Raw genomic sequence first — 13,736 nt, 5'->3', positions numbered from 1 at the left:
TACCGCGGTCTGATATGGCACCAGAGCCCCCAATACCTTAGGTCGTGACCTACAATAATATTTTATCGTGCTGAGGGGTCTGAGAACGACACAGGTTATCGCCCGGACCGTACCTGGCCTTGGCGCAATGGTGGCACTGTTCTAGTCGGGGGCATCGATGGAGGATTACTGTGACACACAACGTCTGGCACTTTCCTCTCATCACCGATGTGTTAGGCTTCTACTTTAGAAAATTAAAAACATTTTTTTTAGAGACGATTAAAAAAACAAAAAAAAACCCAACCTGCCTCATCCGGGGGCGTTGTACGCACCGTCACATCAGTCTAAGGACATGTTCACAGGTGGCAGAAATCCACGTGCGTCAGGTCACGGTCTGTGTATGGGCCGCGGTGTTAGGAGCGCTCACGGGTTCTCCTGACCCGAACTCAATGGCACTTGTTATATAGTGCCGCCATAGTCCGCACATCATGGACGCCCATCGGGAGACTCGCGTGCTGGGACCGTGTTCAGAGACGTCAGAATTCACACTTACAAACGGCGCCATGTAGTGATGCCATTTAGTGCCTCTGGGAAAATGGATGCTATTTAGGATCTGCCCAATGTGCCACAATATCGTTAAGCTGGTGAATGCACCGTGATCGCCGCCGGTCGCAGTCATGTTATCCGCTGATGTGACCGCTTATTTGGTACTTTATCCCCAAAATTGCCAAAGACCGCCATGGAGATGTCGTCTCGCACAACAGTCGCCTATATCATCGCCTTCAGACTCCTAGGACGCGCCCGTATTTTAGTACTGATGAATCGGGTGACCCCAATAATGTTCAGTGTAGTCTGTACAACTTCTGCATGGAGTTTGTATGTTCTCCCCGTGTTTGCGCCCGTTTCCTCCGATTTCCTCCCACATTCCAAAGACAGGGAATTAGGATCGTGAGCCCCAATGGCGACTGTGCAGCGCTGGGGAATTAATGGTACTATCAATTAAAAAGAATAAATCTAAATATTTTGCCTGAAACCCCCTTATCCCCTCCCCCCATGATTCAAATGAACTCACCCTACACCACCATAGAGTCCTGTGTGTTCTAAGTTCAGTTCACTTGAATTGTAGGGGGGAATTTGTTTGGGGGTCTTTTGAGCCACATAGTCACACTGCAGCTTTGCTATGAAGGGTTAACAGCTCCTCTATTTTGCTGAGTCGTCAGACTTCACAAAGAGAAGGAAAACAACCTTGTCCTGTATAAGGATTTGCCTTAAATCCTCCTCCCCCACCACCATGCCTTAGGAACACTTTTTTTTTTGCATTTCCTTGTACATGAATAAAAGTAAGGGGAGGCCATTTTAGTGTGTGTGCGATGTCCCCCTCCCCCAGGCTGGAGCAGCAGTAGTAGTAGTGAATAATGATAATAGTGGTAGTAGTTGTAGGTCAGACCCCCCTGGGCGCATGCGCAGTCCCCTCCTCTGCCCTATAAAGAGGCTTGGCGCCAGCTGATCAGCTGAGAACTGGAGCTGCCGCTGCTGTAACTGGAAGTGTGTCCTCTGGTAAGTGCTGCCCTGCTAGACCCGCATAATAATAATACTACTACTACATGCATCCATGTGTTTATATAGAATCTGTATTATTTATTTATTGTGCACCGAATAAAGCTGCAGTAAACGCTGTGCACATCTGGGGCTGCAGGGTCCTGACCATTCATTAGGCCCATGAAGACCCTATAGGACACATAGTGTGGACCTATATATGGGGGGTGACCCTGCTGAGCCCCTGGGGCTCCTGGCAGTGAGAGGGTTACTGTGTCCCCCCGGATTGCAGGACCCCCTGTGCCTGCAGCATGGGGGGCGCAGGGTGGGCTGTATATGTGGCGGGTAATCGCCATCTGGCTGTGTCGGGTGTGTGTGAGGAATCCGGGTGAGTTGCCCGCCCCCGGGCTTTGGAGGGAACACTTTGGGCGCTCTCTCTGATTTGGCGCCTTCATGGAGTCCCCGCTCATTCCGAGCCTCGCGCCCCTGCTCCCCTCTCTGCTCCCAGGCCTGGCCGGTGGGCTGCCGGTGCTGGGGACCCCCTGATCTGCCCTGGCACCTGGCCTGTGCGCCCCCTCCTCTATAGCTCAGCTTGGCGGGAGTCTGCTGATCACTGTCCCCCGGGGATCTGCGCTGGGTCTAAGGGGGGTGGTAGTGGAAGGGGCTGAGGGGCAACGCTCAATAATGTAACACTTTGTTTGATCGATCACTTATTTTATATATATTTTTTTATATGCTGCATTCTCCTTCCTGGCACTCACACATAAGGCTGCCATACCACTTCCTGCCGCCAGAGGCTGCTCCCTCCTCCTGAGCACATCTGACTCCCATGCAGGCACATTATCAGGGGGCTCGCACTTTATTATAGGGGGGGATATGTAGATATGCACCATATATTTGATTTTTTTTTTTCCTGATCTGCAGCTTTAATTTTTTTGCAATTTCAATATATTAAAATTTTTCTTTCTATATCGGGTGTTTGGCAAACCATCAGCATTCTAATTTTTTTTTTCTTTCTCTTTTTAGGGTTATTTTCTCGTTTCTAAATAATGTCAAGAAGAAGGTGAGACTTTTTTTTGTGTTAAACAAATAAAAATAATTGCAGCCATGATTTAGGGCTGTAATATGGATTTGTAATGTGGGAGCGTAGAGGTACTTGTAGGCTTGTGCCATGGTGTATCTGTGATCGGGCACGACTATCAGGGTATGTGCACACGTCAGGATTTCTGGCAGAAATTTTCCTGATAAAAACCGGACATTTCTGCCAGAAATCCGCATGCGTTTTTTTTTTTTTTTTTTGCGTTTTTTCCAAATGCATAGAATAGCGGGAAAAAAACGCACAATTAATGAACATGATGTGTTTTTTTTGTTTTTTATTACCGCAATGTGTTTTTTCGCAGAAAAAAACGCATTATGTGCACAAAAACTGCAGAATGCATTCTAAATGACAGGATGCATAATGTATGCGTTTTTAATGAGTTTTAATAGTGAAAAAAACGTGAGAACCTGAACGTATGCACATACCCTCAAAATCACAGACTAACTCTGCATTCACACGTCTCTATACTCATAAATATATATATATATATATATATATATATATAATTATTATACATTTTTATAGCGCCATTTATTCCATGGCGCTTTACATGTGAATACGGGGCAAATATAGACAAATACATTAAACATGAGCAGATAACAAGGCACACGAGTACATAAGGAGGGAGGACCCTGCCCGCGAGGGCTCACAGTCTGCAGGGGGTGGGTGAGGATACACTAGGAGAGGGAAGAGCTGGCTGTGCGGCTGTTCCGTAGGTTGAGGATCACTGCAGGCTGTAGGCTTGTCGGAAGAGATGAGTCTTCAGGTTCTTTTTGAAGGTTTCTATGGTAGGCGCAAGTCTGATGTGTTGGGGTAGAGAGTTCCAGAGTATGGGGGAAGCACGGGAGAAGTCTTGGATGCGGTTATGGGAAGAAGAGATGAGAGGGGAGTAGAGAAGGAGGTCTTGGGAGGATCGGAGGTCGCGTGTAGGTAGGTACCGGGAGACCATGTCACAGATGTATGGAGGAGACAGGTTGTGGATGGCTTTGTATGTCAGTGTGAGGGTTTTGAACTGGAGTCTCTGGGCGATAGGAAGCCAGTGAAGGGCTTGACACAGGGGAGAGGCTGGGGAATAGCGGGGGGACAGGTGGATTAGTCGGGCAGCAGAGTGTAGGATGGATTGGAGTGGTGCCAGAGTGCTAGAGGGGAGTCCAGAGAGTAGGAGGTTGCAGTAGTCGAGGCGGGAGATGATAAGGAAAAACGTGAGAACCTGAACGTATGCACATACCCTCAAAATCACAGACTAACTCTGCATTCACACGTCTCTATACTCATAAATATGTATGTATGTATATATATATATATATATATATATATATATATATATATATATATATATATATATATATATATATATTTCTATCCGCACATAAACCCACATCCTCCAAAATCGGATCAGAATACAATGAATCTCGCACTTGGATCTTTAGCTTTTTCACAGATATGTGAATGGATCCATTAAACTGTGCCATCTGAGGGATATATCCTAATGCAGGGCTGAGACACAGGATGTGTGGCCAAAGATCGCTGTGTCACTGCTACATTGCAACATATGGCAAGTGGATGGGGTCATACTGACCTGCCCGGTACCGTGACAAGTCAGAGCTAGTCCTTGCGGGTCACCATGCCGCCCCATTGCCTCGCACTATGCTGTATTGTGCCATTCAGCCATCTTTGACCCGTGCCATGGTTCAGCCTTATTCGGGTGCGTTTTGAAGGTGAACATGGTCTCTGCTCTCATACATTGCGTTGTTCCTGAGCCCAATGGGTGACACCACGTTATAAAGGAGGATTACACCAGTACTAGTGTTACACTGCGGTGTCGGGCAGCCATTTGCATCAGGAAAGTGCTCAGCACGTGCGACATGTGTCCTTGTGACCTCTGTCGGGCCAGTACACATTGATCTCCTTGTAGCACCCATCAGAGGTATAGAAATCCCTCCTGACTTGTACCACATCACAAGACCTGGTGGGGCTACTGCTGAGAATCGAGCTGGTTACACACTGTGGGGCCATATGGTGCTCTGTATGGCACCATACTGACAAACCTGATAGTAGAAATCCCGACTCTCCCCTCCCCCACCTGATGCCTACAGCGTTGCAATACAAACCTGTGTACATGCTGTTCTAGGGGCTGTACAATCGGCTTGTGTGTGGTAATGTGAGCCAACCATCCCTCATACATGACCGATTCAGGGGAGCGTGCATGGGATCCTGAAATGTTGAGGAAAAAAGGAAAGTGCTATGAAATTTACCAAGGCCTATCCTTCCTCCCTTGATGTGATCGGTCTGGAGGACCCCCATACAGAAGGTTATGTGGGCATGATGGCGCCCTGCTAGGTGTAGAACATCCTGGACTTTACTCACGTCTGTCTTGTTTAATCGCAGTGGTCGTCTACAAGCAAAACATGGGAAAAACGATGCAGAAAATCAATGTCCGTCTACAGTGGCTACAAGGAAAAGAAAATCTGAGGTGAGGAGTCCTTAAAGTAATGATTATAAACCTGCACTGGCCCAAAAGGGCACAGCGGCCCGCTGCTTTATCCAGCAGATGTGGGCACCTTGATAATGGCCGGGCCCTAGTGAAGTAATTCTGCAATAAACCACACGGGCTAGAAGTCCCGGCCATTATATACGTGTGATCAGGCTGGTGAATGAGTGGTGGGGGACTCCGGCCAGAAGATGGCCGTACACGTTAGATGACTGTCGGCTAAACGTTTGTCCAGCAGCCATCTTGGCCATCTCTCCCACACACGGGCACTCGTTCAGCCAAGCAATTCTGTTATCTATGAGAGGGCTTTCACCAGACATCTCTGCCGGCGGCTTATCTCCGGGAGAACAAAGCGACCAGCAGTCTCTCATCAGACCTCTGACCGTCGGTTGTCCGCGAGTGGGACGTGTATGGGCCTTAAGATGTGACCAAAGATTTTCTTTTTCAAACACAGGATATAAAGCTGGGAGACGACAGTCAGCGTGAGGCGAAAAGGCACAACTATGAGATCCAGGTAACTTCGCTCAATAAAACCGATTTGTGCTCTCCATTGCATATAAGACTTATGGATGAAGCGTCTTCTCAGTCTCTTCAGTGGACGCTTTATCAGTCGTGGTGGTGCACAACTTTGCTGAGATGTTTTCTTTGCTTTGTACAGGCCTGCTGGTCACAGATAACAGCTGGAGGGGGGACTCCATGTGTCCTCATTGAAACTCCACAAAAGGACGTTTTGGTCATGCCCGACATATCAAACTTTGCACGATATCGGTTCCAGAACCTCTTCATAAGCCCATCTCCTTTACCAGACCTCAGGTAGGCGGCTTTTTCTCCATGTCGGGTACATTCTGCATTATAGCCCTAACACCCGGCATTACCTGTTTGCGCTGCCCCCAACTTCTGTCACCACTGCAGCCTACGGAGCTGGGGTTCAGTAAACCTGGCTGCTGCCCAATGTGTAGTAGAGGTGCACTTCTGCGTCCTTATTACACTTGCGCGTACCACTGTTCTCAGTCAAACTAACCATTTAATTGGACCAAGGTTGGATTCACCCATCCATTTATGGACTGTGATGCACACAGTCCGCAGGTCTCCTGACCCAAAGGACAGCCTCATGCACAGACTGGCCGCAGGGCTCCTGATCTTGCATCACTGACCCATGACACACAGGTGTGACTGCCGCCTAAGGCCAATGAGTCTAGCAGTATTGTCCATTGCGATTTGTAAGCCAGAACTTTGTAGGATCCAGTAAGAAACCATAATGGAAACCTATGCACCTTCTGTGTTTTGGCTTGCAAAGACGGATTTAAAAACAAAACTGACCCAAATACTGCAGTGACGGTGGACTTCGTCTGTTTGGGATCTTTTCCAATCTAATCTGGGTGATGTATGTAATATGAAAGGGTTCACATCCTTCCAGCCAGCCAAATCGGTCCTGCACATGTCCATTCATACGCCTCACATGAATGGAGCAAACAAGCTGCACCCTCTGAATGTCCCTGTGTTGGACATGTGCACAAGAAATCAAAAGCTCAAATATATAGGTCTGACAAAATTAACTAAAGAAAATATCTTGCACAAAATCTGCCCGACGGTAAAAAAACAAATGCCTAAACATTGTTTTATTTTTCCTGTATAGTTGGGGAAGTTCAAAAGACGTGTGGCTGAAAATGCTAAGTCAAGAGTCCAAATACGTTCACTGCAGCCAAATGCTACAGAACCACAACAATCTCAACCCCGACATGCGCTCCATCTTGATGGACTGGCTTATAGAGGTAAGGGTTACACTTCATCAGAAATCTTATAGATCTAGTCTCAGATCTTTCTTTAGGGACCTGGTAGCTTGTAGAAGCTGTGGCCATTTTGACTTGTGACCACGCTTAAAGGGGCTGTCTAATGGAGACCACCTTTATTTCTAAAGGAAGCAGATACAACTTCCTCTATTTCTGTGATGCAAGTGGGGCATCTATACACTGCTGCAGAATAAAATATATATAATTTTATATATATATATATATATATATATATATATATAAAAAAAAAATTTATATATTTATAATTTTTGTCCCTTCTTTCAGGTATCTGAAGTCTATAGTCTGCACAGAGAAACCTTCTACCTCGCTCAAGACTTCTTTGACAGATTTATGTTGGCTGAAAAAGCTGTTAGTAAAAGCATGCTCCAGCTTATTGGAGTCACCACCCTGTTCATCGCATCGAAACTGGAGGTATGTGTGGTTCATACTAAAATAAATAATATATATATATATATATATATATATATATATATATATTAGTATCCTTATCTGAATCATCACTATGTCTGTGCTTCTATACAGGAAATCTATCCCCCTAAACTCCATGAGTTTGCGTATGTCACGGATGGCGCATGCAGCGAGGATGATATTATTGAAATGGAATTAATAATACTTAAGGTAAATACTCGTTCCTAGTCATTGTGTGACCTCGATGTATCTCGTGTTTGCTGCTTTATCCATTGATTGCTTTATTTTTTTTTTTTTCCTTTACTTTTAGGCATTGAAATGGGAGCTAAGTCCAGTCACTATAATTGCTTGGCTAAATCTCTTCCTCCAAGTGTCTTCTCTCAAAGAGTCTCCCAAACTACTATTGCCTCAGTATTCCCAGGAAGAATTTATCCAAATAGCTCAAGTAAGTGCATGCAAACTACCCTACATAAAAGCTGGATCCCAGCCGGTGTCTTACGTTTACACCAGATGATTATGACATGATAGGAGGAGTCCTCCATATCTGAACGGGCACCACCACTGATCGATCAGCTGACTGCTTTGGTGGTGAATGCGGGATGTAACACTTAGAACAGCACGTTGCATTTCCATTTAATGTGTAGTGGGCTTTGCAGAAGAACTTGTCCTATTCTTCTCTAAGAGTTTTCTGGGAAGTCTGCAGCACTTCATGGCTCCTCTGGGGGAAAAAAAGACCCCTGAAGTAATTGACAGCTAATCAGTTTGTCCTGATGTCTGACCACCACTGATGGGATATGGATGAATTGTACTGTGGAAAGGTCATAAAGATGTAGTGGTTATACTTTTTTTTTTTTTTTGTGGATTGAGGTCTGCAGAAAGTTATGGAGATGTGTCCAAATCTGTGATCCATGGGTTGGATCAGTATCGACAATGCAAGTCAATGGGTCTGTTTCTACATCAGACCACGTGTAGAAGAAAAAAAAAAAAAAAAAAAAATCTGTTTTAAATTTCTCCACGTACGAGTAAATTGGATGATACTCGGCCCAAACTCTGATCAGAATAACTGCTCTGTTTTTCTCATTTGTGTGAAAGAGAGAGGGAGAAAAGACTTGTGAATAAGCCCTTAGGCTATGTGCACACGTTGCAGATTAGGCTTAGGAATTTCTGGTGCGGATTCAGCCTCCTGGCAGAAAACGCACCTGCGGATTTGCTGTTTTTTTTTTTTTTTTTAATTTTTTTAACCCCTGTGGTTTTTTTATAATGGAATGGGTACAAAAACGCTGCAGATTCACAAAAAGAAGTGACATGCTACTTTTAATCCGCAGCAGATTTTCCGCAAAGTGTGCACAGCATTTTTTTTTTCTCTCATTGATTTACATTGTACTGTAAATCAATTGCGGATCTGCAGCGTTTCTGCACTGCAAAAAAAACGCTGCGGATCCACAGAGAATCTGCAACGTGTGCACATACCCTTAGGCTGCCATAGATTAGTTGGGTTGAATATATGGAAACCCCTAGATTACTAAATCAAATATATAATTTCTCTCTGACAATGCTAACAAAATACATAATGGGGTCTCGCTACACTAATAGAGTTGTGGGGTCCTATTCTGATTTGTGAAGCATGTACTTTATTTTTCACCTTCTCCCAGACTCAAAATAAATCTTCTTTCTTCTTACAGCTTTTAGATCTGTGCATTCTCCACATCGGCTCCCTGGATTTCCAGTACAGGATCTTGGCAGCGGCAGCTTTATACCATTCTACTTCAATGGATGTAGTCGCCAAAGCTACAGGTACGAACATACAATGATGAGCCTTTCCGCCCATATACTGTACTTAGGCCGGTCTTACTGCCATCAGTGTCTGGCTGCAATCTATCAATGTGCATGGGTGGCATCCTGAAGAGCGGGGAATGAATTGGACCTGTTACATTTTAGCATGCCCGGTCATTTGATCTCATGTAATTGGCAGGCACCAGAGCTTTGCTTTTTTTTTTTTTTTGGTCCCTTAATGACAAGTTTCTTGGAGCCTATGATGTTGAAACCCCTTACCCTATATATAAATTGAGAAGGAAAAAGTGGTTCCTTGTATTAATTTTTTGTTACTTCCTCCACCATAGGTCTGGAATGGGAAAGCATTTCGGCATGCGTCCAGTGGATGGCGCCTTTCTTCAGAGTGGTGCAAAGAAATCCTCCATTAAAACTAAAGTCTTTTAAGAAGGTTGCAGAAGACAGCCGGCACAATATCCAGACTCACACCGACTACCTCCACATGCTGGTACGTGTACGGGCTGCATAGGTTACTGAAACCCGGGGGTCACCTACACCAGTTCCGTAAGTGTACGCGGCATCTTTATGGCACCAGCGGACTGCCACATTGGCTGAGGTCAAATCGCTGGCGGTCTTTACACTCAAGTATATTGAGCCGGCGGCTTCCAAATGAATATGTTGCTTGTTTTTAAGTTTTCTGAGAGCGGCAACAAAGACTGGACGTGTGCTCAGCATGGTCGTTTTTACATTGCTGTGCACTAGGTTTATTATTTATTTTTACATGCTGCTGTTCAGGTAAATCAGCCTGAAATGGACCTGTGCACATAAAACTAATTTTCAATAAAGGTCTCCTGCAAATACTAGAATTACACTAAAACCTAATGCCGAAGAAACGGAGGTCTTCCATAGGGACTTGGTCATCCCTGGAAATTTGTTTCATACTTCCAAAACCTTTTGCCAGACTTAAACTTCCAAAGTAACTAATAATGGCAGCATCTCTGCAGCTAAACGAAGTGGGGAAACTTGCTCACAGCCGTTTCTATGTGTATTCAGTGGTAAAGCTGTGTGTTTTGTGCACTTCCTACCCACTGATCCAGTTGGAGCAGTATACCACCAAGGTCCACAATCATCTTCATTTTAGAATTAAGATGTTACAAATGGATATATGCCACCCCTGTCCGTGTGTTACAGCACCATAGAAGTTAATGGGGCTGACCAATACAAACTGGCTTTTTTTTTTTTTTTTTTTCTTCTTCTGTGTCTTACAACCCAGTAATGGGAATAATCTTCATTTTGAAGGGTCTCAAGATTCAGGGATCACACAGTGTTGAGCAGCTGTTCTACCTCAGACTAGAATCCCCCTCTGCTTATTTTTCTTGTTGCACTTTATCTTCTATAGACAAACCCTTCATCCTAACCTTGTATCTCTGGCTTATGCTTACATATTTTTTTTACTTATGGATATTTTTTTTTTCTTATTTCCACAGGATGAAGTGAAATTAAAACCTGAGTGTGTGCCATTAGAAGGAAGTCTTCCATCAGACGGACAATCTCCAGGGGCTGTAGGTGGTATACTAACTCCCCCTCAGAGTACAGAGAAAACGCAGTAGTAGCACGGCAAGAATCTTTTTTATGGATGTTTTTAACTAACCAGGGCCCATATGGCATCTTACATGGAAGTGGAGTAATTTGGTGCTCAAGTGCCTTTTGTATATTGTGTACAACTTTTTATTTATTGTCTCCTCGCTGGTACTGGGAACATGGTGGTAAAATGTTTGTACTGGTGCAGTTTTAAATAAGATTACTATAGCAAGAGTGTGAGTGGCATCAGTGGGGGCATGGTGCTGCCCGCTCTGTTGGATTTTTAACTATTGTGGCACATTGACATTCTACTATTTGGATCCTGAAAACTTCAATTGGGGCCACTGCGAAGGACTTGATGCCACTGACTACCGGATGAAAGGAGCTTCTCCCTTGGAAATGGGCAATTTTAGTATTTATTTCTTAGATGATGCTTAGGTTAGGCCCATCTAGGGGATGTATACACTAAGCTATCGGCAAGAGAAGCTGAAAACGGGACTATGGAAACTGGCATCTTACACGTGGACGTCCTGCCCGTGCCCTCTCCATGCTGGTCCATGTACGAGAACGTTATGCAATGTCCATCTGAGCTGTGTGCGCTCATGTAAGCTATTAACTATAGGAAAAATGGGTCTTATCCAAAGGAGAATGATTGTAAAATAATTCCTGCTGTTCCGGTCCCAACAACGGCCAGGTTCTGTGCAACGTCTGCTGTGGATCTGGCCTACACCTCCTCTGTGATCTTTGTCACGAACTTCAATGAATGAATCTTACAGTGAGAATATGGAATCTTTTTACATAATTTTTTTTTTTCTTTCCCTGAGTGACTAAGGTTTGATAAAACTTGCATTGTACTGTATTTAACTGCTGCATAATCTGCACTGGAAATCTAACGTGTGAACATACTCTGAGCTGCACATTGCAGATTTGGTGCAGAAAATTGCTGCCAAAATTCATGTTTCATACCTATGAATGGTTTGCTATGAGCTTATAGATGTACTGGTGAAATCTCCATAACTGTCCTGTGTCGGCGTACCCCACAATGGTTGGAGCTGGACCAATTTTCTACCTTTCTGTAGTGTATATAAAGCTATGGGATAAACAGTATTACAAGGCTGATAATGGAACAGACAAACTCTCAAACCAAATATGGACCCTTGCCATTTTTTTTTTCTTTTAAATTGGCTAAAAATCATTTTCGCAACTAGGTTCCATGAAAAGGTTTTTGCACATTTGCCTTTTATGGCCTCCGGCTGCAGAAGGAAGTTACTGAGAATTGGTCAGTAAGCTCCTTCTAACAGTTTACATTCACACTGCAATTTTTTTTTTTATTTCCTTCCCCCCCCCCCCCCCCCAGCTTCCAACAATGTTTGGAAATCTCTTCCTACTCATTTCTATGTGAAATATGACCAGTTTTGAAGGTTCTACTTTTCCTGAAAAGGTTTTTTTTGGGGGAAAAAACAAAAATGCAACATCACTTTGTAGCCAAGGAAAAGTTGCATGCAAATCACCCCCCAGCAAGTAACGGGAGATCCCTATTAGTGGTGTCCTCCAGTGCTTGGTTTGAGGTTCACTTCTTTGTAGCAGTTTGTGATGGAATATGCTCCAAACTAAGCACAGTCCAAGCAAAAGGCTAGGAAAAGAAACTCCAAACATATTTTGGAACGGTATCTACTTTAAAAACTTTAAGTGTCCGTACGTTCATCCATAAGTTAAGCTCACATTTCATGTGGTCTCATCTGCAGAAAAATTGATTACGAAGAGTTAAATGCGCTCACTGATGACTTCTCAATAAAATCATTCTGCAGCCAGCAAACTGCAGCATTTTTTTAATGAAACCCAATTGCGAAAATAATTTGTCCCAAACATTTAAGAAACAAAAAGATAAGGTGTTATGTTTCTCTCCAGTGCCGCTCGGCCTCACTCTTGGTTTTCTGTGCTCTGGTACACAAGGACTCATTCTCTCCTCTGTATGGCGGGCGTTCGTTGGGGGGTCTTTCATCACTGCCTCCAGCTTCAGGTCCCATGTGGCCTGTAGACTTTCTGGAGCTTTTTAGTAGGAACATTGCCCTGACTGTCCGGCCGCAGACTTGCTGACCTCCTGCGTGCGCTGCCACTGATGCTGCTAGTGGCTTCTATGTCATACTGTCACTTCCGGAGCGATGGTGTTTGTATAGAATTCATTTTTACCCCCTTTAAGAACTAGTTATGAATTGTATATTTTTCATCAATTGTTTGTACAAAGTGTATATTTATAAAATAAACAGTTCTTATTTACTGCGGCCACAAGTTATTTCCACGCTCAGAAATACAGCTTGGCCATGGCTTGGAGAAAAGTCTTTTTGCGCCTGTGTGCGGCCAGCTGCAGCACGTCCTCGGGATTGCTGGAGTTCAGCTCCGGCTGTCCTATGGCTTTGATCTACGGCGAGAAGGAATATCGATCAGTTATCTGAACACACTGTATAACGACACAGGGGGCGCCGTACCCCATAATTGTAAGCCTGATGTTACAGGACCGCTTTTTTTTTTTTTTTAATTCTTGGACACGTGTGCGATCCATTATCTTATGAATAGAATCTACACCTGTTAAACAACGAATGCGTCTTTCTACTCCTTTCTTTGCCCAGTCACAAAAAAATAAAAAAATAAAAAAATTCTGCTTTAATCCATACTGCGGATTGAATTTGCCAACACACTGTGCTTTCTTAGTGGTAATTGAATTTTTTTTTTTTTCTGCGTTTTGGCAAAGACTTATCAATTTTAAAACTTTAGTTTTGTATTTTCCTTAAACCAGTTCATGCTGTCCAAAATGAGGGAAATGTTGCGTGTTCACCATCTACTTTACATCAGCATCGTTTCTGAAACGTAACCCTTTTACCTTTTCCCCCAAAATGTACAAAACTTTATTTTTTAATGAACACGTCACGTTTAAAGTGATTTTGAAGGGCCGATATGACAGAAAACATCCTAAAGTGACACCATTTTAAAAACTGCACCCCTCAAAGTGCTGAAAACATTCATGAAATGTATTAACACTGTAGGTGCTTCACAGGGATTAAAT

The 13,736-nt window shown here is 43.9% G+C and overlaps 2 protein-coding genes across 2 annotated transcripts in view; one reads left to right on the top strand and one right to left on the bottom strand.

The window, feature by feature from the left end:
* Positions 1-1,492: 1,492 nt before the first annotated feature.
* CCNE2 (cyclin E2) lies at positions 1,493-12,952 on the top strand. The gene is made up of 12 exons (XM_069731690.1): positions 1,493-1,536; positions 2,542-2,578; positions 5,003-5,087; positions 5,560-5,619; positions 5,764-5,918; positions 6,742-6,877; positions 7,181-7,327; positions 7,439-7,534; positions 7,635-7,769; positions 9,007-9,118; positions 9,445-9,602; positions 10,582-12,952. The coding sequence occupies exons 2-12, from the start codon at positions 2,565-2,567 to the stop codon at positions 10,702-10,704; spliced, it is 1,221 nt and encodes a 406-aa protein (XP_069587791.1). The 5' UTR covers positions 1,493-1,536; positions 2,542-2,564; the 3' UTR covers positions 10,705-12,952.
* The window catches only part of INTS8 (integrator complex subunit 8), a 107,954-nt gene continuing 106,241 nt past the window's right edge, over positions 12,024-13,736 (bottom strand). The window contains exon 27 of the mRNA XM_069731689.1: positions 12,024-13,094. Coding sequence (XP_069587790.1) covers positions 12,978-13,094 — 117 coding nt within the window. The 3' untranslated portion in view covers positions 12,024-12,977. The remainder of the gene's footprint in view (positions 13,095-13,736) is intronic.

Source organism: Ranitomeya imitator, chromosome 6 (genome assembly GCF_032444005.1).
Source record: "Ranitomeya imitator isolate aRanImi1 chromosome 6, aRanImi1.pri, whole genome shotgun sequence".
Lineage (NCBI taxonomy): Eukaryota > Metazoa > Chordata > Amphibia > Anura > Dendrobatidae > Ranitomeya > Ranitomeya imitator.
The sequence above is the reverse complement of the archived record's forward strand: the minus strand, read 5'-3'. Positions and strand labels throughout refer to the sequence as shown.